This window comes from Centropristis striata, chromosome 10 (assembly GCF_030273125.1).
Source record: "Centropristis striata isolate RG_2023a ecotype Rhode Island chromosome 10, C.striata_1.0, whole genome shotgun sequence".
In the NCBI taxonomy this organism is placed as follows: Eukaryota; Metazoa; Chordata; class Actinopteri; order Perciformes; family Serranidae; genus Centropristis; species Centropristis striata.
Window position 1 is genome coordinate 29,041,441 of NC_081526.1, and position 26,079 is coordinate 29,067,519.

Genomic DNA, 26,079 nt, shown 5'->3' on the forward strand with positions numbered 1-26,079 from the left:
AAAACTCCTGAAGACCCAGCTCTTCAGAGAGCACCTTCTCTCCTAGCACCACGCCACAATTCTACTCCTTAAAGAATTGTCACTAGCACTTATTGCTGCACTTTTTTCCCTTTTTTCCTGTAAGATGCTTTGGATAAAGCAACTGCTAAATGACAATGTAAATGAGTGGTCGGAACCTTCCATGACAGTTCTGTGGTTAGAAAAAACAAATAAAACATGTCTAAACATTAAGCAGGATAAAACTTTATTAATCAATAAAAGTTTGCTCTTTGACAAAGAGATACCTCATAGTTCTTTTACATAAATAAATGGTGTTTACATCATCTGTAATACCACTGATGTCATTACTGTACAAACAGACAAATATTTATTCTGTTACAGTCAGATTTATTGGAAATTCACTTATATCTTTCCATGTATGTTATGTTTTGTCTGTGTGTGTGTGTGTGTGGCTGCAATGCACTTGTAACCACTGAAGGTTGTTACAAGTGTAAGGGTTTTTATAAGCCAATGCAAAGCCTAAAGCAACAGAGAAGGGGGTAGTATTGCTATTATAACTGTGTAAAATTAAGTAAAATGAATGGTTTGATGCCTTTTGGGTCGATAATAAGTCTTTTCATCCATTCAAGCATAATTCAATGATACACATGTCAGAAGAGAGGACAGATGTTTTCAATGATTTGGCACAGTTCATCAAGCTGCAGAACGTTTCTGAGCCATTTTAAATGGAACGATGACATGGATTCAGCATTCAACAGAGGTGTGTGTTTGTGGATATGGAAACTCAGAGGGGACTTTATTAAAATTATAATGTCAATTTGAAAATGAAGATATACATGCAATATCGTATTGTAATATTCTATATGTGCTTGTTATTTGAGTAAAAAAATTTATGAAAATTCAATAATCTAATTTGTATTTTAATTTTCACATAAAAATTAAAATGGAAAAGCTGTTTGATATTTAATTTTCAAAGTTCTACAAAAGACAATATTCAAATGTTGATTAAAATTTGGAAATTAAAATCCAATATAAACAATGTAACCCAATTTTCCATTGATGCAGGCAACATTTGTTAGAAATTCCGTTTTCTAACTTTTTGTAAAAGAAAAAGCATATAGCTGTAAATGGCTGTAAATTTTAAACGACTTCTTCTACCTTACAACGGAAAATATACGAATAGTATGTAAAAATAAAAATAAAACATTCAAAATGTAAAAATGAAAACAAAAATACTCAAAGATACTCAAATAACATGTACATGTGTAAAACTAAATGCTATTTTGAAATGACATTTTCAAGTTTACATTGCCATGTAATAAAGTCCCCTCTGGGCTTCCATATATGCAAGTACATGTTCAGAGGTGATTTCTTTACAAACCTCGATAATTCTTTTGGTGAAGGTGAGGGTACAAACATTTAATCGGGCATTGGAGAAACCACGTTATAGATGAATGAAATGCAACTGCAACTCTGGTGATCGTAGAATAACAGTTATACTATTTATTTTGGTATCCAGCTGCTGCACCGAACCAGTGATTCACAGCAAGTGCAACAGCTTCAAAGATCACCCATTACTAAGCAGTGTATGAGTAGTCAGGGCCACGACCCCGGCACCCGGCCTGAACTCTATCTAGCATGAAAGTTGCATGGAAATAAAACAAAGTGCAAAGAGAGGTAGAAACGATTTCGTTGCCAAGATCAAAAGAGTCTCCAGTTTATCCAAACACAATACTGTATAAGCAATAGAGCGAGTAAAGCATACTGTCACTAAGTTAGTATGAGTTTGTTCTGTGCCTTATGTGGTGGTTATTAGCATGTAAACACTGTGCTTTGCTAGGAAAAAAGTCATTGTAAAGATTGTCTTCTATGCATCAGAGGGGAAACATTACAAATCAGTGTGCTGTTGGTGAGTTGAAGGGGTGTGAGCTGATTCACACCTTCAGTTTATAGCTAATCCTTATTTGTCACACAATGAAACTAAAGATAATACCAAGAGTTTTGCACCTTGACCAGTATGTCAACTGAGAGTGGATGTAGGCAACCTCAGGCCAGTGGTCCAAGGCTGTGTTTCTGTTTCTGTCTTCAGCCTGGGATAAATTTAGACTCTCCCTTGGATCCACTGCACTGAATACTAATTAAATCTCTTGTCATGTACTCTTTTACCACAAGGGGGCACACAAGCACTCTGGATCCATATTTAGAGAAAGAAACCAGGCCACTGTCATGTGCAGTGTGCAGTTTACTTATTTTTGGTCCATGATTGCAAGATGATTTATAAACTGTTTGTGTTTGTGCATAAAACAGGGTCAATTCATTATTTATAGAAATGTATTTCCAATTTAATTCATCTAAAAAACGTCTGTGAAATCTATCTAATCTACGAACTGAACTTGGTTTCGTAAATCAATTTGCTGATTTTAAGAAGTAATTTCTTTCAATTTCATTGAATCTATATAATTCTTGACTGTTTACATCTTAAACATTTCTCTGAAAATGTTCTGGGTGATTTCATGTCTGAACTTGTGACACCCACTAAAGATCAGTAAAATCAGTAAAATATCAGTAGAGATCAGTAAAATACTGAATTGTGCCAGCAGGTAAATTATTTGGAAGCCCTGAGAGGCAACTAGGAAAAACAAGTTCTGGTGATTTAATTTTCTTCAGAGCTTTCTAAACTTAAGAACTGATAAAAAAAATGAATAAATAAATACAAACTTTTATGAGGATAAACTTTCAAAGATTCGATTTTTTTCCACCTGTTTCACTGATGGAAAACAGGTTTTGCCAGGTGAAAACATTAGTCATTTGTCATAGTTATTTGTCAGGGTCATTTTTCTAGGCGTTTGTTGTTGTAATACTAATTTCGGCCACAAGAGGCTGAAGTTCACCACACCCCCATGTTCTAAATAGGACTAAAAACATTCATGTTTTCTTCCAGCTGAGTTTTAATTTCCCTATACACAGTAAACACAGGGTATATGTACTTCAGCTGAAATGAGTATTACAACAACCACTTATAATAATAAATAATAGAAAGAAGAAAAATGCTGACAAAAAACCCAAAACGTGGCAAAACGTGTGTCTTAATATATATATAACTTTATAATTAACAAACACAAAAACTAATCCTGAAACTTTTTTCCCCCACTGTTTCACAAATAAAATAATTTTCAAACAAATGTCCTGGAAAATAGATCACCAGATTTCTCACTTGCCTTTTAAGGCTTCTGCAAAATTGTTGCTGACCCGTTTCAACATGTAAAATAATTATTTTGCTCAGTTCACGTTTTCACAGCTTCTAATGAATGATAAAGAAGCCTCGGACAGATCCCACCTACATCCACTCTGAGATTTTCACTTACAGTGCAAACAATTTACAGTAAGACTTATCATTTAATTTCACCAATAATCTACAGTAATATGTAAAACAACATTTACAGTATAAGCACTATAGAGTAAACATTTTTAACTATATGCAACACTGATCATCCTGTACTTAAACTATATGCTGTCTACTCCAAAAAGCCTATTATGTCGGCCATAAAGTACTACGACTATATTTGTGACTTTTCTTACTGATGCACCCGAACAGTGTAATAAACATATTTACAAACTGTGTGGTTTGTATTTACATTCTGTTCATTGCACATAATAATGAATGATAACAGTGGAAACACGCAGAACAGATGAGTAGACACAGGAGAAAACTTTGTCTCTGTAAATGATATGCAATGAAAATGATATTCCCACAGACTGCTTTGTCTTCGTCATTGTGCTTGGGTTCATCTTAGGTTTTGAGACTTTGTCTTTTCCAGCTTTGCACATGAACTTTGCAGTCAAAACACACAAAAAATATATTAATATTAATAAGTAATAAATATCCCAACTGGATTCAGTCTGACATTCCATAGAGAAAAAAATAATGATATATATTCATAGTAAAGCAAAATGGTACCAGAGACTTTCCTGCAGAGTTAAGTGATATCACACCTTTTCATCATTGAAGTGTGATAGTGTTACAAAAAAAAAAGAAAGATAAATATTGATGTGTTTTTTTCCCATTTGACCCTTATAAAAAAACTTGGATTTTATTACTATTCTTCACCTGGTTGCTATTGCCTCTTCAAATTTTACTTTGTCACAGTAAGGTATGTATTTGTAAACAAAAGACATGTACAATATATGGCGATGAATGTCAGATACAGCAGTTAAGACAAAACAGGCTAAATACCCTCGTATAGTTCCTAAGATTACCCATTATGTTAAATCTGACATTGTGCTAAACTGTCAGCAACAAACGCTAAAGGATGAAGGAAAATGTGTCTAATTTGTGCTTGGATACATTACGCACAGTACAGTACGCTCGGCAATGTACATAAATCACTTGTGCACTTAGGTTTTATAGCCTTCATATGGCAAATGTTTGTCCTCAGTGTCTCCTGTGCTCTTAACTGTTGTTTGCTTTTAGAGTATCTAGATCAAGGCTGACCTCACTGTCTTGCTGATGCATTTCACCTTTTGGACAAAGCAGTGTTTGCTGACTCAGTACTACTCATATGCTCTCTGTCTAAGTCCCCTTTTCTGTGCTTTCCATCTCCTCTCTTCCTCTCTAAGCAACAAATCTGGATGTGAAGTGGCTGCTTTGAAGAGAGGAGGTTTTGACAGGAACTCCGATTTAGGAAATAATAATTCAAAATAAATAAGTAAAAGAAAGTCGTTCAATGTTAGTTGTATGTTTTGTTACCTAAATTACATTAAAATTGTGTATTTGTTGTGCGTAGGCTTCATTTAACTTATTAAAACCCAGGGTTAGGGTTGAACCAAAATGACTGTTTTTTTTTTACTGTTCTGTTATAACAATAAGCTAAAAAAGCACCATTCAATTATTAATTATTCAGCCTTGTGCATGCATTTTGGCATTACAGGTACAAGCTTTTTCTCAATTAGTTTTTGGTCTAACCCCACCTCTACCCCTCGCTCCACCCTGGGTTTTAAGGGTGTTAAATAAAATCTACACCATTTGGTTTTTTTCTTAATATTGAAAGCAACTAGACAATAGCTGAACCCTTGAGGACAAATCAATATACAGTCGTCCCTTGCAGTGTGTAAACTGTGATGATGTGAAGGGTGTCATCTAAACAGCAACTACTGTAACTCCAGGTCGAACAAATCCAAAGCTCCTGTTGGTACACAGGAGTCTCAGATCTTGGGCCTTTTCCTTATTCTAGGTGCAATTTTTAAACTGGTGGTTTCAAGAAATAAAAAGTAAAAGTTACTTGAAGTTCTTTCTCTCCAGGATGTGGTCTTCAATCACATCCTTTTCCCTCAAAGTCTCTCAGATGTTTGTGTGTGCATGCATGTGTGTGTGTGTGTGTGTGTGTGTGTGTTTATGTCTGAATGTATGAATGCACTATATACAGTATACTATATACAGCATGTGCGTATATATTTGTGTATATGAGGACATGTTTAGAGTCTGTATGTGCTGCATATGCAGGTGAAATGTGTGTTACGGTGTGTATGAAAGACAGAGAGAAGAGGGCGGAGGGCAGGAGGCAGCCAGGTGTGTGGGTGTGTTTGATCTTTCTCATCCATTCAACACACACTCTCACTCAAAGCGTTCGTAGTTTCTCGTCTGTCTCACACGGGGTACCATGTCCTTCAGGAGCCTGTGGACGTAGAAACAAGGTCTCGTTGGAAAGTGTGCAAAAATTAAGTTGTAAGATTACTCGGCCTGCTTTGGCACTCAGCACAACAGCTGAGCTGTAGATCTGGCATTAATAGAATATGGATCGGCCCAATACAAATAATATTTCAAATTGATCGTCAAAGACAGTAGACTGTTGGTTTCATATCTTACTTGATGCCATATGCTAAGATGATGAGTCCTATGAGAACTCCCATGGTGCCATCCAGAAACCAGACGTCAGCATGGTGCTTGAAGACTTCGGCGCTGATCAGAATGGAAAATCCCATGATAGAACCGACCATAGAGTTAAACCCTGAAAACACAAACATGGAGAAATGTAATGTCTCCTTTTGTATTGTATGTTGTAGACTGTAGAAATTGTAGCTATTGGTTTGAAGCCTTGAGTGTGACATTTTAGCATCACCATTTAGTGTTTTTTTGAAGCCAGAAGTTACCGTATTTGGACAAGTTGTATCTAAGAAGGCTTGAAAGTTGTGATTGAGATCATAAACACATCAGGGAACTTTTACCGAGGTATTAAATCAAATGAGAAGGATAGTAATTTTCTCATTGACTTCTAAACAATGGGACTTCTTTTTACAGCTAGTGAAGTCTCCCCCTGCTGGCCATTAGAAAGAATGCATGTTTAATGGACTTCTACTTTGACTTCACTTTTCAGCCCTGGAGGTTGCTGCTTGCGATTAATGCAGTTATTTTCAAAAGAGGCTCACAGATTTGAACAAAAACAGTAATCTGTTTATCTAAGGGCAAGGTATTCTGGTGTCAAAGGAATAGTGTGACGTTTTGGTTGATTCACTTATTTGCTTTATTTCTGAGAATTAGAGGAGAATATGGACTGTCACTGTCATATCTGTATAGTAAATACATGGTTAAAGTTAACCTGTTAACCAAGCTAACCTGGCATACTACCTACTAGAAGGTTCACACATTGTATCTCAACTGTTAATAGTACAATGTGTAAAAAAAAAAAGAAATTTGTTGTTTTACAGATTATATCCCAGACTATTTCTTGGCTGAGCACAGTGACTTTCTGGAGTTTTGTAATCACCATGAGGTTACCAGGCATCCAGTTTTAGAGGAAATGATGGGCAGATCATTTTTTAAACCTTTAGACAGAGCCAGGCGTGTCAGGTGTTTCCTGATTCATATCTTTACACTAAGCTAAATTATGTGGCTTGGTTAACTTTTATTTTTATTTTACAATATATATATCTACTTTTTTGGCAAGAAAGCAAATAAAATAAGTGTACTTTCCAAAATGTGGGATTCCTTTAAACACATCACAGAGGTGGCAGAGGAAAATAATTAACATAATTCAACTTGTTTTTGAAATATAAATAGCACAAAATTGGTAACTACGTCTACTGTACTTGAATTAGCCTGTATAGCAGCTGATGTTTTTTTATAATTACATTTCACCTTGTGTGAAAGCTAGCATAGTGGGTTATTGTCTCGCCTGCAGTAAGTGTATAGTCTTGTGGGAAATAAATCCAGTCTCTGAGAACAGCAACCTCAGGTTTATTGGATTGATGCCCTGTGCGTTCTGAGACCTGGGGATAGCAGTGTGTGTGTGTGTGTGTGTGTGTGTGTGTGCTCTGTGCTTTTGTTCACATGCGCATTTGTCTATGTGCAGCCAGTGGGTCATAACCTATTAGTTCTTTCAACTCAGTTTTGAGAGCAACTTTCTCTGACACAGAAAGACACAAACCCTGTGTGGTTTTAGTTGTAATGCTTTGACTCGCTGTTTTGTTTTTTGGGTTAGTGTACCATAATGTTAAAAGGGAAACTTTTTCAGCAACCGACATAGCTGCCCTTTTCTAAATCTCTTCAACATTATCATGGCAGGTGATGTTCATGAGCTGAAACTAGGCTAACACCTCTTGATGTAGCTTGACATAAGCTAGCTATCTAGCTATGTTTTGCTAACATTAGCTAACTTATGATGTGGCTGTATACAACACGTCCATGAAGAATGTGTTGCTTTTCACAGGTCCCCAGCCACAACTTTTAACCTTCTTTAAAATATATATATTTTTTTTCAACATAGAAGTCTAGCATGTAGCATGTCTAGGAAAGGGGAATGTTGACGCAGGTTCTGCCTGCTCAACTGTTGAAAATTACCAAAGTTTCCCTTTAACCCTGGCAGTTTACGCTTGATTCAAAATTGGGGAAAGGTCTTTCAGTATTTTGCTACATTATACTTCTACTTCACTACATTTCAGAGTGAAACATTGTAATTCTAACTTCACCACATATATTTGACAGTTACAGCTTCTAGTTACTTTGAATATTATGGTCAATAAAACTACCAAACAGCATAAAAAAAGGTGAAATAAGTTCCCCCTGGACTGGCTTAAACTCTGATATGCCTCTGACAAGTAAATACAACATTAATTATTATAATCTAATAAAACTATACAATAATATGCTCTGAGAGGGGCAGGCTTGCATAAAAAGTATTTGTACTTTTGAAACCTTTGATGATAAAATGTTTTTCACAGCAATATTGCTAGTTTTACTTTCGTAAAGAATATTCTACTACTATTTACCATCTACTTATCTCTCTATACACAGTATTTACTTTTAACCCTAACTCCTCTCGAACTCCCACTTTTCAGTACAAAACTCATTGTTAAGTCCGTTTTTTTTTTCCTCCCTAAAAAAACAACACAGCTATTGAAAGTCCGCTTTCAAACTGTTCTGGTTTAAATACTTCATTAGCAGGAAAAAGAGACAGACATTGATCATCTACACTGAAATGCTACAGGAATGACTAATTAGTGATGGAAAGCACAGTCATTTTTTCTGGGCATTTAGTCGGTTACTATTTCCTATTGCCATTCTGTCGTCATTTGTATGCTTCATTAAGACCTATGGGCTATTCATTTATTTATATTTCAGAGTGTGTGTGTGTGTGTGTGTGTACCCTACCGTCCGTGATAAGTGCCCGACTAGTCAGCACTCTTCCCAGCATGAACTTGGCCACAGCCAGCACAGCACATGTGAGTCCGCTCACTATAGACACACTGTAGAGGAAGTCGTCCTATAGAAAGACAGGGAATAGAAGAGAGTTTGGTGTAATAGGTTGTGTTAAACCCTGTGTGGTTAAAGGAAAAGCATGCAAACAAACTGAGGGAAAGCTACACACAGTATATGTACAGCAAACACTAAAAAGCACAAAACATTATCAGTCAGACACAATGACCCACAAAGCTTTTGTCGGCTCAACCGTTATAGTAATATATATACAGGCTTGACTTGGTGCATCAACCCAAGGTCATTCTGATCACGCCTCTAAGTGATGTGAGGGTGTTTTTAAGTCTCAAACAGACTCAGCAAAAACCTGCACTTGACCCCAGAGTGTCTTTCTATCAGATTTAATTGGGCCAACAGGGGGAGAGAGACGGAGACAAGAAGAAGAGAAAAACTGGGACAAGGGAGACACGTGAGAGAAGAACCCAGCTCTATTGTTTTTGTCAGACATTTGATCAGGGTTATTTTTAGGGAATTTTGGATTCAACTAGTTTCATGCCCATTCAATATGTGTGTGTTTGAAACGGGTTCAAAACTGTATAGCTTCTGGCAGCTTTTTTGAGAGCCACTCATCCTTGAATTTTCTGACAACACAAATAGCTGCATTTCCATTTACCTATTTTAGGTCATCCAAACAACTTTGCACTGAACACCAAGCTTCCTTGGGTCCTGAACTATACACCTGCCATGACATAGTTTTGTCCAAAAGCAAGGTGGAGTATATGCATCAATCCACTGTAGATACACAGCAATCAAAAACACACCGTATTTTGAGATGTCCAAATAAAAATAAACAAAAGAAAGTCATACTATAATATGTTGAAAAAGGCAAAACATGGTCATTCCATTGTTTGTCCAAAAAAAACCTAAAAATTATATAAAATAGCTTGTTGGTCATAGTAATAGTATAATACGTCCAAAAATATTTTAAATAAAAAAAAGTTATAGCTCAGTGTGATGGGAGACTAACGAGAAGACCGAAGGTTGTTGGTTTGAATCTTGTGAATTTTGAGTCTTGAAAATGTCATTGTATACTGTCTCAGTAAAAAGTCATTTTAAATACTTATAGATAGATAGGTACTTCATTCATCCACATGGAGAAATTCAGATGTATAACCTCCTGCATTTATCTCTCAGCAATCTCACTGCAACTTATAAGGATCGAACCTACAACCTTCTGTCTTCTCTCTCCTCTGACACATGGTCATATTTGACTTCTTCATTGTGGTATTAAACTTTAAAATGTAACTTTCCGTCATGAGGTTTGAACCAACAACTTTCTGTCCTCTAGTCAGTCTGCTGACACACTGACCTATCTGAGGTGACTTTGTTGGTCAAAGTAACAGCATAAAACGTCCAAAAACATATAAAAACAAACAATATTTTAGTATGTCCATAAAACCCCCCAAAAAGTCACACTATAGTATGTCGAAAAATGTCAAAATATGGTAATTCTGTTGTTTCTCCAAATATGACTTACTTTGAATGATTTTAAAACAGCTTGTTGATAGTAGTAGTATAATACATCAAAAATTATTCTAAAAAAACAACAATTTTAGAATGTCCTAAAAATTTTGAAAAAAAGCCATGATCTTTTTTCATGAAAAAGTCATAATATTTTTTAATGCCCCGATACTCTCAAAATGGCCTTATCATAGTCCGTTGATATATGTAGTAGGGTGGCTTTAACAGCAATAACAAAAAAAACCAACATATTTTGAGATGTCCAAAATTTGAAATTTGAAAAAAAGTCATACAATAGCATGTTGAAATTTTTCCTGAAAAATTAATAAAAAATGTTAAATGCCCCGATACTCTCAAAATGGTCTTATTATAGTCTGTTGATACATGTAGTAGGGTTGCTTTTCCAGGAATAACAAAAAACACCATATTTTGCCAAGCCATGGACACTCAATAAACGGCTTCAGGATCAATAAAGTGAATTATGTAGCGAACAGAAGGTGAATTCAGAAGTAGGCTAAGTCTTTCTATATCCTGTCATGTATTAAAAAAATACATAAAAAATGCTAGGAATGACCAGCCAGCAGTGCAAGGTACCCAACCCGATTTGATCACATCCCCTGACCAAATGACTATCCTGACTAAAGGCAATGGGATTCTTTATCCGACCTCTTTAACACACACAGACACACTGTATCGTCATGTAAACCAACATGTGCTTGCTTGAAGTTTGAACTCTTGATTGCTGGTAAGCTCATAACTTGTTCACCCTCTTTTTACTTGAATTTACTTGAATTAAATGGGGCAGGAATAAAGAAAAGCTTATGTTAACTGAGTGCAGTGATTCAGAAACACTGTTATTTGTGATTTTGGATTTAATTTCACATGCATACATATCCCTTATTGGCTGACTGCTGCTAGAGAAAGGGATCCCTTCAGCTCTTTTTGATTGTCAGCCTTTCCAATCCAGATCAGAGAACAAATGAGCGAGTTCACTGTAACTGCGTCACTGCATGCATTTACTATATGTACGTATTTGTTGCATCATGTCTGTTTCCCTCTCTCCATGCAGCACAAAGGCAGGGAAAGCCAATCCCAGCTCTCTGTGTTTAATCAGGCACTAGACACAGACAGCCTGCCATGAGAGCAGCGACCCAGGACGTGATGCGAATCAGGATTCCTGATTTTCTCCACCCTCTGTCCGCTCAATGTGATTTAACAGGCCAATACTTCAAGGTAGCAACACTTTGTAGCATTTGCACTGTATCACTGCAGTTATGTTTCTGTAGTTATATTTAAAAGTAAACAGAGAAACCAGAGAAGTCCAGTCAACCCAGAAACATCACATTCAGCCTGCAGATTCGCTCTTAAATGTTTTCTTTTCATAATCTTTTTCTGGTTCTTTCAGTCACACACGCTGTCCTGCAGGCAAACAGAGCACATAAACAGATCGCTGCTGGTGTGATTAATCACCTCTGACTTCTATTTGATGAAGACTTCAATAAAAGCAAGCCCCCAAAAAGGATGGATACAAAGATAAGGAGACTACGAATGAGAAAAATAAGAGTCTGAAAGGAATGACAGACGTGGTAATGGAGGGAGACGGAGTAGGTGAGCTTGTAGGGAGAGTTAGGGGTGAGGGAAACAATGAGAGAGATGGGCTATGGATGGAAAGAGAGAGAGAGTAGAATGGGATAATGACTGAGAGTAGAGAGAGAGACTGGATAAATGAGACAGAGAACGAAATGAATCTTTTAAACTCCTACATCTACAACATCCTGCCAAACCATGCAGCCCTTAAAGTATTTTACATAAGACAGATCGCTCTTCAACAAACTGATACTTAATCAGATAAGACAGAGAGTGTTGGAGACTGAAGGAGGAGACACAAAGAAGGGAGTGGGATGGTGAAGAAAAGCGAGGGAATGTCAGACAGACAGACAGAGGTAATAGGCTCTAGCTGGTGTCAGGAAGCTCCTCTGAGACCTAACACCCCCGGTTTCTATTAACATAATGGCACTGGAGCATCAAACACAGTCTGCAGAATAGCTGCTGCCCTCAACCTGCTTCTCTATCAGCTTCTGTCTCTTGGCTTTTGATTGTGGTCAAAGGGGCCTCAATGACTCATTCTTTACACCATCAAACATGCACTTAAAATGATCAAAAAGACAGGCTTGGTTTGTCTGGGACAGATATTTATACATTCCTGTATCGTGGCTTTAAATCTCATTATATCCACATGAATAACAATTCTCTGTCTTTGTGTTTTGTCCTCAATCTGCTGTTGTTTCTCAGTTGCTGAATTCAAAACTCTACTCCTTCACCCTTTGCTGTATGTGTGTGTATCTTCTAAACAATTGGGCTGTTGCTACCTGGCTTTTAGTATTTAGTTAATTTCCTGCAATAGCAAAACTTTAGGAGTTTGAAAGTGTAGGTGAATCCATGACTAAAGGTGTGTTCAAAGCAGAGATGATATATAACATAAATGTAGTCTCTGTGATGTCACCTATAAGATTGCTGATTGCTGAAACACCCCCTATCACTCATGCAATAATATCATTTAAATGGATGAGTGAAAAATTCACCCCCTGTACAGTTGTCATGAAGGAGGAAAATTAGCTATAGAGACCAAAACTGTTTTTTGTACCAGGCTGTAAACATATTTATTTCTGCTGTAATGTTGGACATTTTAACATGGGGGTCAATGGGGAGTGAATCATTTTTGGAGCCAGCCTCAAGTGGCCATTCAAGGAACTGCAGATTTCTGCACTTTTGTATTGGCTTCATGTTTCAAAGGCTAATTTGCCTGTGGCCAGTTACTGAAAATTAAGTGACCTTATTTAAATTGCCTTGTATGCCTCATTCACTTTATGGATCAACTTCCTGAACAAACAATGACAAGAGGAAAAATGTGCTTCTGTTGCTAATTAGCCTATAGCTAATGTCTGTTCAGTGGTGGTTAGGGGTTAAATAATAATGTTTTGTGGACATTTTATAGCAATCATTGAAACAGTCATGGTCTGCTTGGGTATAAATTGTTATATATTTGCTATATCATTATGGTAAATTTAAAAGAATGTAAAAAATTAATAAATGAACGTGCGTATAAAGAATATTGATACAATAAACTTCAAGCAATTACTTATTTTTCTTTACTTATTTTTGACCAGGAGTGGAGCAATGTTTTATAAGTGGATATATGTTTGGTTTGTATCTCGTGCACATGCATAAGGATGTACAATACATGCATTTGGCATTAATGCAGATGATTTTCATGCTTTCCCACTGAACAATAGTTAGTAATACACCTAGAACCACACACCAGAAAAGACAAGGAAGAAGAAGAGTTCTCGACAATGTCCACATGGATACAAACAGGTTTTAAAATGTTTTTAAAATTAGCTTTATTATGTGGTCATCATGTTTTTAGGCCTCATGTAAAAACATAATGAATTGTCACGTGTTTACTAGAAAACTGTAAAGGCTAAGGTATACCTCATGATTTTGTTAAAGGCCCCAGTAGTCCCACAAGTCTCGCATTTCCTCTCGGCTCGAGGCTGTTTTAACATTCAAGTGTGCACTGCTGTGTTTCAAAACATCAACAGTGAAAAATTTAGATTTTTGGGGGGATTTGGGAGCACTGCTGGGCTCCATAACAAAATCAAAAAGGGCTTTGTAGAGCGTTGAAACTACATAATAGGGGACTAATGTGAATTCAGAGTGTAAAAATCTCTGTCATGGCTTTACCGGTCAGTGAAACCGACAGATGGCGAAGATTAAATCATTTACAAACCAAATAGGAGGGTTCAAAGCACAGAAGTGGAAAGGACTCCCCAAACAGTGTGACGATGGAAGAGTTGGGCCGTGCCCCAGCAACAGAAAGATGAGACTATTTTGGGATTTTATTCATAGTCTTAACACCTCCAGAGAGAGGTGGGGGGAGGAGTGAAGTGTTGACATTAAAAAGAAAGTGTGTGTGCATGTCTGTGCGTGTCTGCGTCGGAGAGAAGGAACAATAGTCAGGTGGAGGCAGACTGTGACGTCAGAGCAGCACAAGGCTATAAAAAGACACCTCGCTCACAACAATGAATGATGTGTGTGCTGCATGTACTGTATGTCTATGTTTTGACTCAAACTGAGCACATAAGGAACTCAATGTTCTTGAGCATGTGTCATTTGATGTGTATGTGGGGTGATTTCTGCAATCAACTCACACACATGCACCTGTACTTGCCATTTTTCTCATAAACATGCCGTTTATGCTGTTCTGTTGTTGGGGAAACAGCTTGGAGCAGTTAATGAGCGGTTTCTTTTTTTAATAAAAACTGACTGTCGGAAATCATAAAGCCCAAGGTCATGTTTAAACTGATGCACTGTCATGGCATTTTTAATCCCTGTATGAAATGTTTTGACTTTGCATTAAACAGCACTCAATAAATAAATGAGCATTGCTCTGTTCAGACAGCTCTGCTATACAATGCCATAATTCTTAACTTCTTTAACACACGTGATATTCAGTTTAAACATTTCATTTAACACACTGATTTTACACGACAAACCCAGTTTACTTGTCACATGTAAAAAATGTTGTATGAGGACAACAAGATCTCCAACCTAAAGACTGAATAGACCGTTTGTCAGTACCACCCATAACAACATATAGGATTGTTTTGTGGCTCACGGTACCTTTGAGTGTTCTAAAAATAGCACATTTCATTATATATACGCATACGGTTCACGGTTGTAAAAAAGGCTGCAGTTTCTGTGAACTTAGGCTACAAAACCACTGATCTAGGTTTACAAAAATCGTCCTGGTAAGACGTTAATAAATGCATGTAGGAATGCCGGAAGTACATTTACTCAAGTACTGTACTTAAGTACATTTTTGAGGTACTTCTACTTGACTTGAGTATTTACATTTTATGTAACTTTTCACTTCTACTTCATTACATTTTGAGGCAGATATTGTACTTCTTACTGCACTACATTTAGCTGACAGCTTTTCCATTTTCAGGTTGAGATTTTACATCAGAAACATAATACATTTAAAATGATTAAGCATTTTAATAATTTAACCACATAAAAGTATATTACGTAGTTAAAATTAGCCCTACCTTGACAACAGTAAATTAAAGTTTACACAAATGCATTAAAATAATAATACAATAATATATTAGGACAATCTGAGTGGGTCCATCCTGCATAGTGAGTACTTCTACTTTTGATACTTTAAGTACATTTTGATGCTGATACTTTTGTACTTATACTTCACTCAGTTTTGAATGCAGGACTTTTACTTGTAGTGGAGTCATTTCACAGTGTGGTATTAGTACTTTTACTTAAGTAAGGGATCTAAATACTTCTTTCACCATTGGTCTTTATTTGACCTATCCACCTCTGTTAAAACGTTAATATGTGTCGTATTTTGCTGTCTGTACAAACGCCCTACATTGTCATTTTTGAGGGGAGACCAGTCTCATGAGGACTATGCCCTGAAAGAGCTTTGAACATTCTGAAGAAATACTTTTTTAGTTTGGGCTTGACACTTAAAATGTATAACAAAAAGCCTGTGTTACAAACTTCAGGTGTGAAGTTTAAACAATGTTGGCACTCGAGGGAGAAAAAAAGAGGTCTAATGAAAGGCACCACTGAGCTGCTACAAAGGATACTTTTGACTACTCCTTTTTTACATCTGCCTCTTGTGAGTTGCAATACTAAGTGTCCGGAAAACCAACATAATTGACTAAAAAAACTAAGTTTAAAAAAAAACAACCTAAACAACAGCAATAAACCAGGTGTTATTAAGTCTCTCTCCATTCTTGGAACCCCCCTGGCGATCGGTCTGCTGGCGGTTTAGCCTCTGGTGGCGAGGGACACTAATTCTGCATTTTGTTTTTCCATTGACTGGTCATAGATTACAGTCAGTTGATTATAGTCTGTTGATACATGAAGTAGGGTGGCTTTTCCAGAAAAAAGCCACCCTACTTCATGTATTCTACTTCAATTAAAAAAACACCATATTTTGAGATATTTTGAGCGCCGGGAGGGGCCACAACCAGTTCTGTAACAATTGCCACACTTCTGGGGCCCTACAGTATTTAGAAGGGGTGACTGTGTTTTCAACATGTGGTCATGAAATGTAACGGACACCTCATTCATGGTTGCAGCCGTACCAGCACAGGAATGATGATTACAAAAAGTAAAAGCACTGTGTTGCAGGCAGACACATTAAAAACACCAGAAATCATAGAGAGATATCTGATTTTCTGAGAAATTCTACAATTTGTTTTTCCATTGACTGGTCATAGATTACAGTCTGATTAACAGCTGGAGATGTAAGAACTGAGTTGGAGTTGAGAGACCACATCACTGACCGGATTATCATATAATAGCCAATGGATTTTGAGATTGCATTTTAGCCAATGTGTTCCACCTCTTTTCTCTCCACACAAACTGTTTATAGGCATTTAACCAAAGCTGCTCAGCAGGATTCGTCAATACCACAAACAGAAACCACAATCTTGTTCTGTTGCCTACACATTCTATATTTACATGCCAATATCTGCTTATAGAGATTGGTCTCTCTCTATAACTGTCAGTCATATAGGAGAATAGTAGACCGCATATTCTTTAAATTCTTATTTTTAATCATGTAAATCAACATTTAAATACGAATAAAAAAACAAACAACAACAACCTTTGTAAAAAGTAAAAGGCAACATTTATTGCACAAGCCATTTTACGTTGCAGTGGGTCTTTAATTTTATATCTGCAAATGGAGTTCCTATTGAGACTAGAAGAACCTAGAAAACAATGTAGACAAAGAGATGACAGATAGGGCTCAAAATTCTTGATTGTTTATATATTGCCTTGAACACATTTCTATTGCTCTCCCTCCTGTTAAAAGTCAATCTAGCTCACACAGCAGTCCATCTCTCTCTCTTTCTGCAATCAAATGAAACAAATAACGTACCGGTCTACACAATCCACAACAATAATGCCCTAGATAGAATATTGGGTTTTATTTTGGCAAGATTTGAGCAATAAACCTGCGTGTGTCGTTTGTAATAAATACACTGTCTCGGCCAAATAAAGCGATATCTCGGCATTGAAAATGTTTTTAGAAAAAGACCTCTAGTCCCCTTCCACAGCATGATATCAGTCGATTCTGTCTGAACAAAACTAGCAGTGGGAGGCTGATAAAAGAAAGGAAACAGTATGAACTACCATAATGAAAAGGCCTAGCCAGAATTACTTTAGTTCATTCAAACACTGAAATCCTGGCACTGTGTCTGATCAGACAGCAACCCTCCTACGGCAAACCAACGCCAAGAATTACTACATAAATGTCAAACAGTTATTGTGCTGGCACTCTATGGCATCACTGAACATCAATCCTTTTTCTAAAATATTGTTCAAAACAGTGGTGGGAAAAGGAATCAGATCCCTTACTTAAGTAAAAGTACTAATACTACAATGCAGTATTACTCCACTACTGTAAAATAATGTAATAACTTCACCAATAATGTAATAAAAAAATTCTAATGGTAAAACTAATGCTGAACTTAAAGGTTGATTATGGAGAATTACCAGAATACCACCATTGATCAAGATAGGCAACAACAACAACAGAAAAATAATTCCTGGAGTTGTAAGTATAACACACCGTTGCTAGGGACACCGCTCTGATCAGAGTACCCCCCCTTACATTATTACATTATAAGGTTTTATTACATTTTTGATTGAGTTAAGTGCACATTTTATTACATTATCAAGAAATTATTACATCATAGGTGCTACGAGTATCAAAAGTAAAAGTACTTATTATGCAGAATGGACCCACTAAGATCGTTTTATATATTCCAAATATATTATATTTGATTATTATTCTTGATGCATTTCTGTAAGCAGCGTTTTAATTTTCTCATGGTAGGACTTATTTTAAAACTTAATATACTTGTATGTGGTTTAATTTATAAACATGCATGATCACTTTATATTTTACATTTACATTTAGTCATTTAGCAGACGCTTTTATCCAAAGCGACTTACAGGAAGAATAAAACCAAACAATCAAAGTATAGTGCAATAAGAGCTATTAGTGCATCAATAAGTGCTAGTGGCAATGACTTAAAATTGATCATGTTTTTCATGTTAAATCTTGACCCGAAAAGTAACTAAAGCTGTCAGCTAAATGTAGTGGAGTAAAAAGTACAATATTTGCCTCAAAATGTAGTGAAGTATAAGCATAAAGTTACATATGTGGAAATACTCACAATTGTACTCAAGTACAGTACTTGAGTAAATGTACTTAGTTACATTCCACCACTGGTTCAATATGAACAAAAGTTCTACAAAACAAAGAGTATATGTCTCTGTGTGTCTGTGTGTGTGTGTGTGTGGTCTTACCACTTCAGGGGGCATGTGGGTAGCCAGGTCGTGGATGGCCTTTCCCAGGATGCACAGGGAGGAGAGAACGAACACGACCCCCAGCACGACACATGCTCTGCACACACAGACACACACAGACAGTGTTAGGAATCAGCTCCAGCCAGTGTGATCTCTTTGCTAAACCTGCCATGAGGAAGTTGAACCAAAGCAATAACATAAAGAAGCAGACTCCAGATCAGTCATACTGTCTCCCACTTTCTCTCTGTTGCATTTAAACCTGGATAATTTGTCATTTTCCTGCTGCAGCAAAGACACAAACAAAAGTATCCTGACTTAAACAGTTATAAATGATACTGCCAGTGGCCTCTGGCAGAACTAGGAAAGATTTTTTTTACCAACCTCCATGAAATATTAAAGGAACAGTGGAACAAAAAATAAAACAATTGTCCATTAAAAACTCCTGTTCACTTGCTTGAATTACACAGTTCGTTTATCGACCTTTGAATTGACATAATGACAGTAATAAGTGATATGACAGTGTGGTGGTCAGCCTACTGATGCATCAGTTATATTCAATTACACTAAATATTGAAGTGAATTTCACAGCTAATGGCATAATCAGCCACATGATGGTGTGTGATGGTCAGTGGTAGAATGTATATTTACTCAAGTACTTTAGTACACTTCTGAGTTACCTGTAGTTTGTAGTATTTCTACATATGTAACTTTATACTTCTACTTCACTACATTTTAAGGCAAATATTGTACTTTTTACTCCACTACATTTAGCTGACAGCTTTAGTTACTTTTCAAGTCGAAATTTAACATAAAAACATGATACATTTAAAGTGATTATGCATGTTTATAAATGAAACCACATTAAAAGTATATGAAGTAGTTGAAATAAGCCGTACCTGGAGTAAAACGTTGCTTACATAAATGCATCTAGAGTAATAACAAAAATATATATTTGGAATATATACATGGTTGGCCATAAAGTTAGAATAAAATATATTTTTTTTACCTTTTTCTATGAAATGATTGTGGCAATGGGATTTATTATTGGCAGATAAAGTGCATATCTTCCAAAAACTTTATTAATCAATCTATTCCAGACAAATCATAATGAAAATGAAAAAAAAAACAGTTAACAGAGGATTGTGTCTGATTATTTTATATATATATTTTTAAATATATATTTATGGGCGACCATGTAAAAAAAACGACTGAGGCCATTTTGCATGACTTTTACTTTTGATATTTTAAGTACATTTTGATGCTGATACTTTTGTACTTTTACTTCACTAAGTTTTGAATACAGGACTTTTACTTTTTACTTTTTTAATTTCACAGTGTGGTATTAGTACTTTTACTAAGTAAAGGATCTGAATATTTCTTCCACTGGTGATAATGTTACAGCAGAAACTGCTCTAATACTGAAAGTCCTCTTTATGTTGGATATGAGTGCTAATAAATACATAATATGTAAGTTATTTTTATTTGGGATTAAGACATTGCTTATTGGTTTGATAATATTTGGCTTTTTTGCTTGAATTTACTGTATTTTTCGAGTTTATGTCTGTGTGACTTATGTTTTGTCTTAGTATGTGCATCATGACGTTGGCAAATGTGGTGGAATGTAACTAAGTACATTCACGCAAGTACTGTACTTAAGTACGTTTTGAGGTACTTGTACTTTACTTGAGTATTTCCATTTTATGTAAATTTAATACTTTTACTTCACTATATTTAGCTGACAGCTTAAGATTCTTTTCAGTTCAAGATTTAACATGAAACACACGATCAATTTACAGTGATTAGACTTTTTAAAAATGAAATGTAAGTATTTAAAATGAGTCCGACCTTTACTAAATTAAAATAACATTACATAAATGCATCAATACAAATAATCAAATAATATATTAGTAATATAAATAACAATCTGAGTGGGTCCATTCTGCATAACAAGTACTTTTACTTTTGATACTTCAAGTACATTTTGATGTTGGTACTTTTGTACTTTTATTTCAGCAAGTTTTGAATGCAGGACTTTTACTTGTAGTGGAGTCATTTCACAGTGTGGTATAAGTACTTTTACTTAAGTTAGAGGTCTGAATATTTCTTCCACCAGTAATCATTTTACAGCAGAAACTGCTCTAATACTGAAAGTCCTCTTTATGTTGGATATGAGTGATAATAAATACATAATAATATATCACAACCAAGTTTCTAAGCACAATTGCAGTGTTTGGAAGATGTCTGAAGTCTGTTTACAGTGTATTTGGGGCACGGCGTGCTACCAGAATAAACAAGTTGCAGACTTCCATTAGAGCGCTGGAGGGTGGCACTTTGTGATGTTTGTTTATTAAGAAAATATTAAGGATAATGAGGTGAATGTGTTTAGAGGGCGGAGCTACGGGATGCTTACTCTGGCAGCAATGGAACAAGATAACAGTCTCATTTTCTATGATATATCTGCTGAGCCCTAATCACAGTACCTGCATCCCATCTATCTCTCAGCGTCTGACAGGTGCAGTGAGGTGGTGTCTATCATTGGGATGGTGGTTGGTCACAACAAAACTGTCACGATTCACAGAGAAAAAGCAGCTTTTAAAGTCTGCATATGTTTGAGAAAAGCTTCTCTGCAAGGCACAATTACCCATTACTCATTTTTAGAGTTGCAGCTATTAAAATGTGGTAAAATATGCAAGAAACTGGTGCATCAACAACACTGCCATGCAACTCTAGTCCAAATTATCTGCAGATGCCATATCAATATAATGGTTCAAGGTTGCATAAAATTAAAAATAGCTGGTAAATACAAATGTAGCCTGAATACATCCAAAACAATCTTTATCCATTTGCTGCAACCTCATTCAAAGTGGGTGTTAATATCCCTCTATGTCTCTGTCTCCTCTGTCTCTGTATCTATTATCTCAGTGACGTGCATCGTAACCTCAAAGTCTCATTCTGTCTTATTCCAAGATTTTATTTAGTGTCTGTATCACTGGAAGATGAAACAAACAAGTCTAAAACTCTAACCTCCTCTAAACAGGAGCACAAGCAGTGGTGGAAGAAGTATTCAGATCCTTTACTTCAGTAAAAGTATTAACAGCACACTGTGAAATGACTCCACTACAAGTAAAAGTCCTGTATTCAAAACTTACTGAAGTAAAAGTACAAAAGTATCAGCATCAAAATGAACTTAAAGTAACAAAAGTAAAAGTACTCATTATGCAGAATGGACCCACTCAGACTGTTTTATATATTCCAAATATAATATAATTTATAATATATTAGATTATTTTTTTATTGATGCATTTATGTTAGTAGCATTTTTACAAGGTAGGGCATTTTAACTACTTAATATACTGTTATGAGGTTGAATAAAAAAAAATAAAAAAAGTCTAATCATTTTAAACTGATCATGCTCTTTATGTTAAATCTCGACCTGAAAAGTAACTAAAGCTGTCGGCTTAATGTAGTGGAGAAAAAAATACAATATTTACCTTAAAATGTAGTGAAGTAGAAGTATAAAGTTACATAAAATGGAAATACTCAAATAAAGTACAAGTACCTTAAAATTGTACTTCAGTACAGTACTTGAGTAAGTGTACTTGGTTACTTTCCACCACTGAGCACAAACCACATTGGTCTATTTACAGCAAACAGGATGTGAATATGAAATGCATGCTCTCACTTTTTGTGTGTATCTACATGTATGCAAATGTGGTACCTGGTTTCATCTGTTTGACTACATATTAAGCAGATAATAAGAGATGAAGTGTGTCTTTTTTAACATGTTCTGTAAAGCCTTGTCTTTCATCCTGTAAGACACACACAGCTCTGTGCAGCCTGACAGCTGATGGATGAACAGGTTTGTGTTTAGCAGTGATGTACAGTGACAGGAAGTGACCTTGTACAGTTAGGAATATATTGCTCCACTCCCTCTCACCCTCAAATGAGGGAGTAGAGTTTCCAAAAAGAATTTAATCTGTGCAGCAGTATCCCAACATGACTGAAAGCCTCATAAGACAAGGTTTCATACGCTCAAAGGTACCAGTAATATTGCTATATCCCATTGGCTATAAGCTAAAAGCCATTCACTCATCCATCATCCATCTCTTTATGTCTGCCCTGTGATCGTCTCATACATGTTTCGTAATCCGCCTCTCACCCAATGTCAGCAGGTCTCCAGCTTCCTGTGACTCTAGTCACCAGTTAAGTGGTTAAGGATAATGACCGAATGACTGAATGAATAGGATAAGATAAGACATAATCTGTGTGTACCAAAGGGAAATTTATCCGAGGCTCGAAGCTGCTGCATCACACAACACACTTGCCAACCAGTGGTGGTAGAAGTATTCAGATCTTTTACTTAAGTAAAAGTTCTAATACCACACTGTGAAATTATTCCACTACAAGTAAAAGTCCTGCATTCAAAACTTATTGAAGTAAAAGTACAAAAGTATCAGAATAAAAATGAACCAAAGTATCAAAAGTAAAGGTACTTGTTATGAAGAATGGACCCAGTCAGATTGTTTTATATATTCCAATATATTATTAGATTATTTGTATTGATCACCATTTTTTTTTTTTTTTTTAAGATTTTTTTTTTTTGCTTTATTGAAAGTGATAGATGACAGAGGAGAGGACATGCGGCAAAGGGACCTCAGGCCGGATTCGAAGCCGGGCCACCGCAGGAAGGACTCAGCCTTAATGGTACTACCAGCCTTAATGGTACGCGCTCTACCAATGTGAGCCACCGGGACGCCCCAATCACCATTTTAATCTCCTCAAGGTAGGGCTAATTTTAACTACTTAATATACTGTTATGAGGTTTAATTAAAAAAAATGTCCAATCACTTTAAACTGATCATGTTTTTCATGGTAAATCTCGACCTGAAAAGTAACTAAAGCTGTCAGCTAAATGTAGTGGAGTAAAAAGTACAGTATTTACTCAAAAATGAAGTGGAGTAGAAGTATAAAGTAACATAAAATGGATATACTCAAGTATAGTACAAGTAGCTCAAAAATGTACTTAAATACAGTACTTGAGTAAATGTACTTGGTTACATTCCACCACTGATCACTAATATGCTGTGGGCTTTACAGTCAACAGATCTCAACTCAACACCTGTTGGAGATGTAGGACGAATGTGTTAGACAGCTCCTTCCACAGTCACCATCCAAACACCAAATGAGAGAATTTGTTTGTAAAGAATGATGTTCATCCCTCTTGTAGAGTTCAGAGACTTAGATAATACAAGTGACGGAGGTAATGGGGCTGTTATGGAGGCCTTACTAACACATTTTGTGTTGGTTTCTCCTTTAATTGAACTTTAATCCCCAGTGCTGATGTCCAGTGAAACCAACTATACAAATACTGAAAATAATTTAATCAATACAAATCATTACAAATCTAGATGTTGTTGTTGATTTTGTATCTTAAAAAAAAAATACATAAAAATCAGAAGGAAAAGAAACACAAGAGTAAAGAAAGATGGAAAGAGAGAGATATTTGGACGGATATAAACAGTGAAGTGCAGAAGCGTTCTGCTTTAATGCAGAGGAATAACCCAAATTGCATCACACCACAAAGAGTTATCATTAATCAAACATTCATTAAACTCAGCGTGGTGTTTGGTACTCACATGTACTCTCTGTGTGCCGAGTGTACAGCTGCTGCATTGAAGTAGCGCCAGAGGACAATGAGTGATGACAGGACGTCCAGCGAGGCATTAAACTACAGCAGGAACAGGAAGAAAGGAAGACTCTGAAGTTACAACTTATTACAGTGGTAACATGTAACTTATTACAATAACTACAGTATAATAACAAAGGAAAGAGAGAGGGCTTGAAGTTGTAATAATATGGCTCCCAATGAGGCAAGTGAGAAAAAACTGGTGATAAAATTTCTAAGTGATGTTTTCTCTCCTTTGTTTATGACTTAAAGGTACAGTATGCAATTCTAGAGTCTCATTCCCAGCTTCTCAGATAATGACACTTTGGGTTGATTGTTGAATGAAACTCAACAATCAACTATCAAAACAAAACAAAAAGGTTCTGCCAGGAAAAATCTTTTTAAGATTCTTATTATGTATTTATTGCCGAATCATTTTGTTGTTGTATTACTCATTTCAGTCACTGTGCACAAGGTAAATACATTGTGTGTTGCAAAGTTACAGTTGTGTATTTCAATCAGTGCTTATCTTCTGTTTGTGTTAGATTTGGGGATTTTAGCAATCAAAGAAAGACATGACAGTTATGTTACATATCTTGTACCCTGTGCATTGAAATGTAAAAATGTAATTTTTGAGTATTACAACAACAAACACTTAAAAAAACCTCACAAAACAACAATAATTTCTCCTGCCACAACCTGTTTTAAGAGATGAAAAATAAATTCACATACACAAATGATGCTGGCAGAACTTGAAACTTAAAAAAGAGAAAAAAACCTTATATACAAAAGATTATTCTGGTGAAACACTTTTTACCCATGTTCTTAATTAACATTCAATTAACACAGGAGAGAAAACGATTTAGATCTAACTTAGAAAATAGATTAAATTAAATTAAATTAAATTGCGCTACTCTGTGACACTGTGATGCTAAGGTTGATTCTGCTGCAAGGAACGTGTCACGTGGCAAATATTCACTGAAGATCAGACAGAACTGCAGGCTGTTTACACAGAGCAGAGAGGAGAGGACAGGGAGGCTGTAAGTAGAGGTCATAAAAATGTAAATAGTTCAATATGTGTAGCATAGTGAGACCAATTTATATATTTTTATATGTATATTCCTGACACTTGTGATCAGTTGGAAAAGTGTTGTGTATATAAATTACATTAAAAATAAATAATTTATCAGAGAAATTCAACTTCTGTTTTTTTTTCTTTTTTTTATGATTTATGCACAAAAGACATTTTTGAGTTGCCCCTACATCTGACCATGATTGTGCTGATTCCATAGAGCTGCAGGACTTAAATATCGCAGTGAAGCACAAAAGGAAAAAGTTGGGTTCAGAGAGTTCAGAGGGTAAAAATGTATTTCATGGTGATATTTTGCCTTTGGGGAAATCGAGATTATCAACATACAGCTGTATGACTTAGTGCTGCATTAGTCAGTCAAACTCTCTCACAAAAGACTTTAAAAGTCTTCTGTTCCCTGAAGCTGTATCGTAAAATATGACACGATCATTATCACTTCATTTCCAAGTCACATAATGTACCTGAAAAAAGCTAAAAGCATAAAGTCAGCTAAAGCTACCGACGATCGGCTGCTGTAATCTAACCCCTCTGCATCGGGCTATAACAACTTATTGTCTTCTTGCTGCTTTATTAAAACAGTCATAGATAGCCACTCACTTGCTAATTAAAACCCAATCTTTAATAAGGAGATAGCTCGCACTGCAGATTATGGTTTATAATATTCTAATCACATTATGCTAATCACTCACCGGCTTAGGGTGTGGAGGA

General features: G+C 36.0%; 1 protein-coding gene across 1 annotated transcript in view; it reads right to left on the reverse strand.

Annotated features, from left to right (window-relative positions):
* Nucleotides 1-221: 221 nt before the first annotated feature.
* Nucleotides 222-26,079, reverse strand: part of LOC131979358 (transmembrane protein 163a-like) — a 92,386-nt gene continuing 66,528 nt past the window's right edge. The window contains exons 4-8 of the mRNA XM_059343313.1: nucleotides 24,253-24,344; nucleotides 18,617-18,713; nucleotides 8,645-8,756; nucleotides 5,864-6,005; nucleotides 222-5,672 (exon numbers count right to left, since the gene is read on the reverse strand). Of these exons, the coding sequence (XP_059199296.1) occupies nucleotides 5,612-5,672; nucleotides 5,864-6,005; nucleotides 8,645-8,756; nucleotides 18,617-18,713; nucleotides 24,253-24,344 (504 nt within the window). The 3' untranslated portion in view covers nucleotides 222-5,611. The remainder of the gene's footprint in view (nucleotides 5,673-5,863; nucleotides 6,006-8,644; nucleotides 8,757-18,616; nucleotides 18,714-24,252; nucleotides 24,345-26,079) is intronic.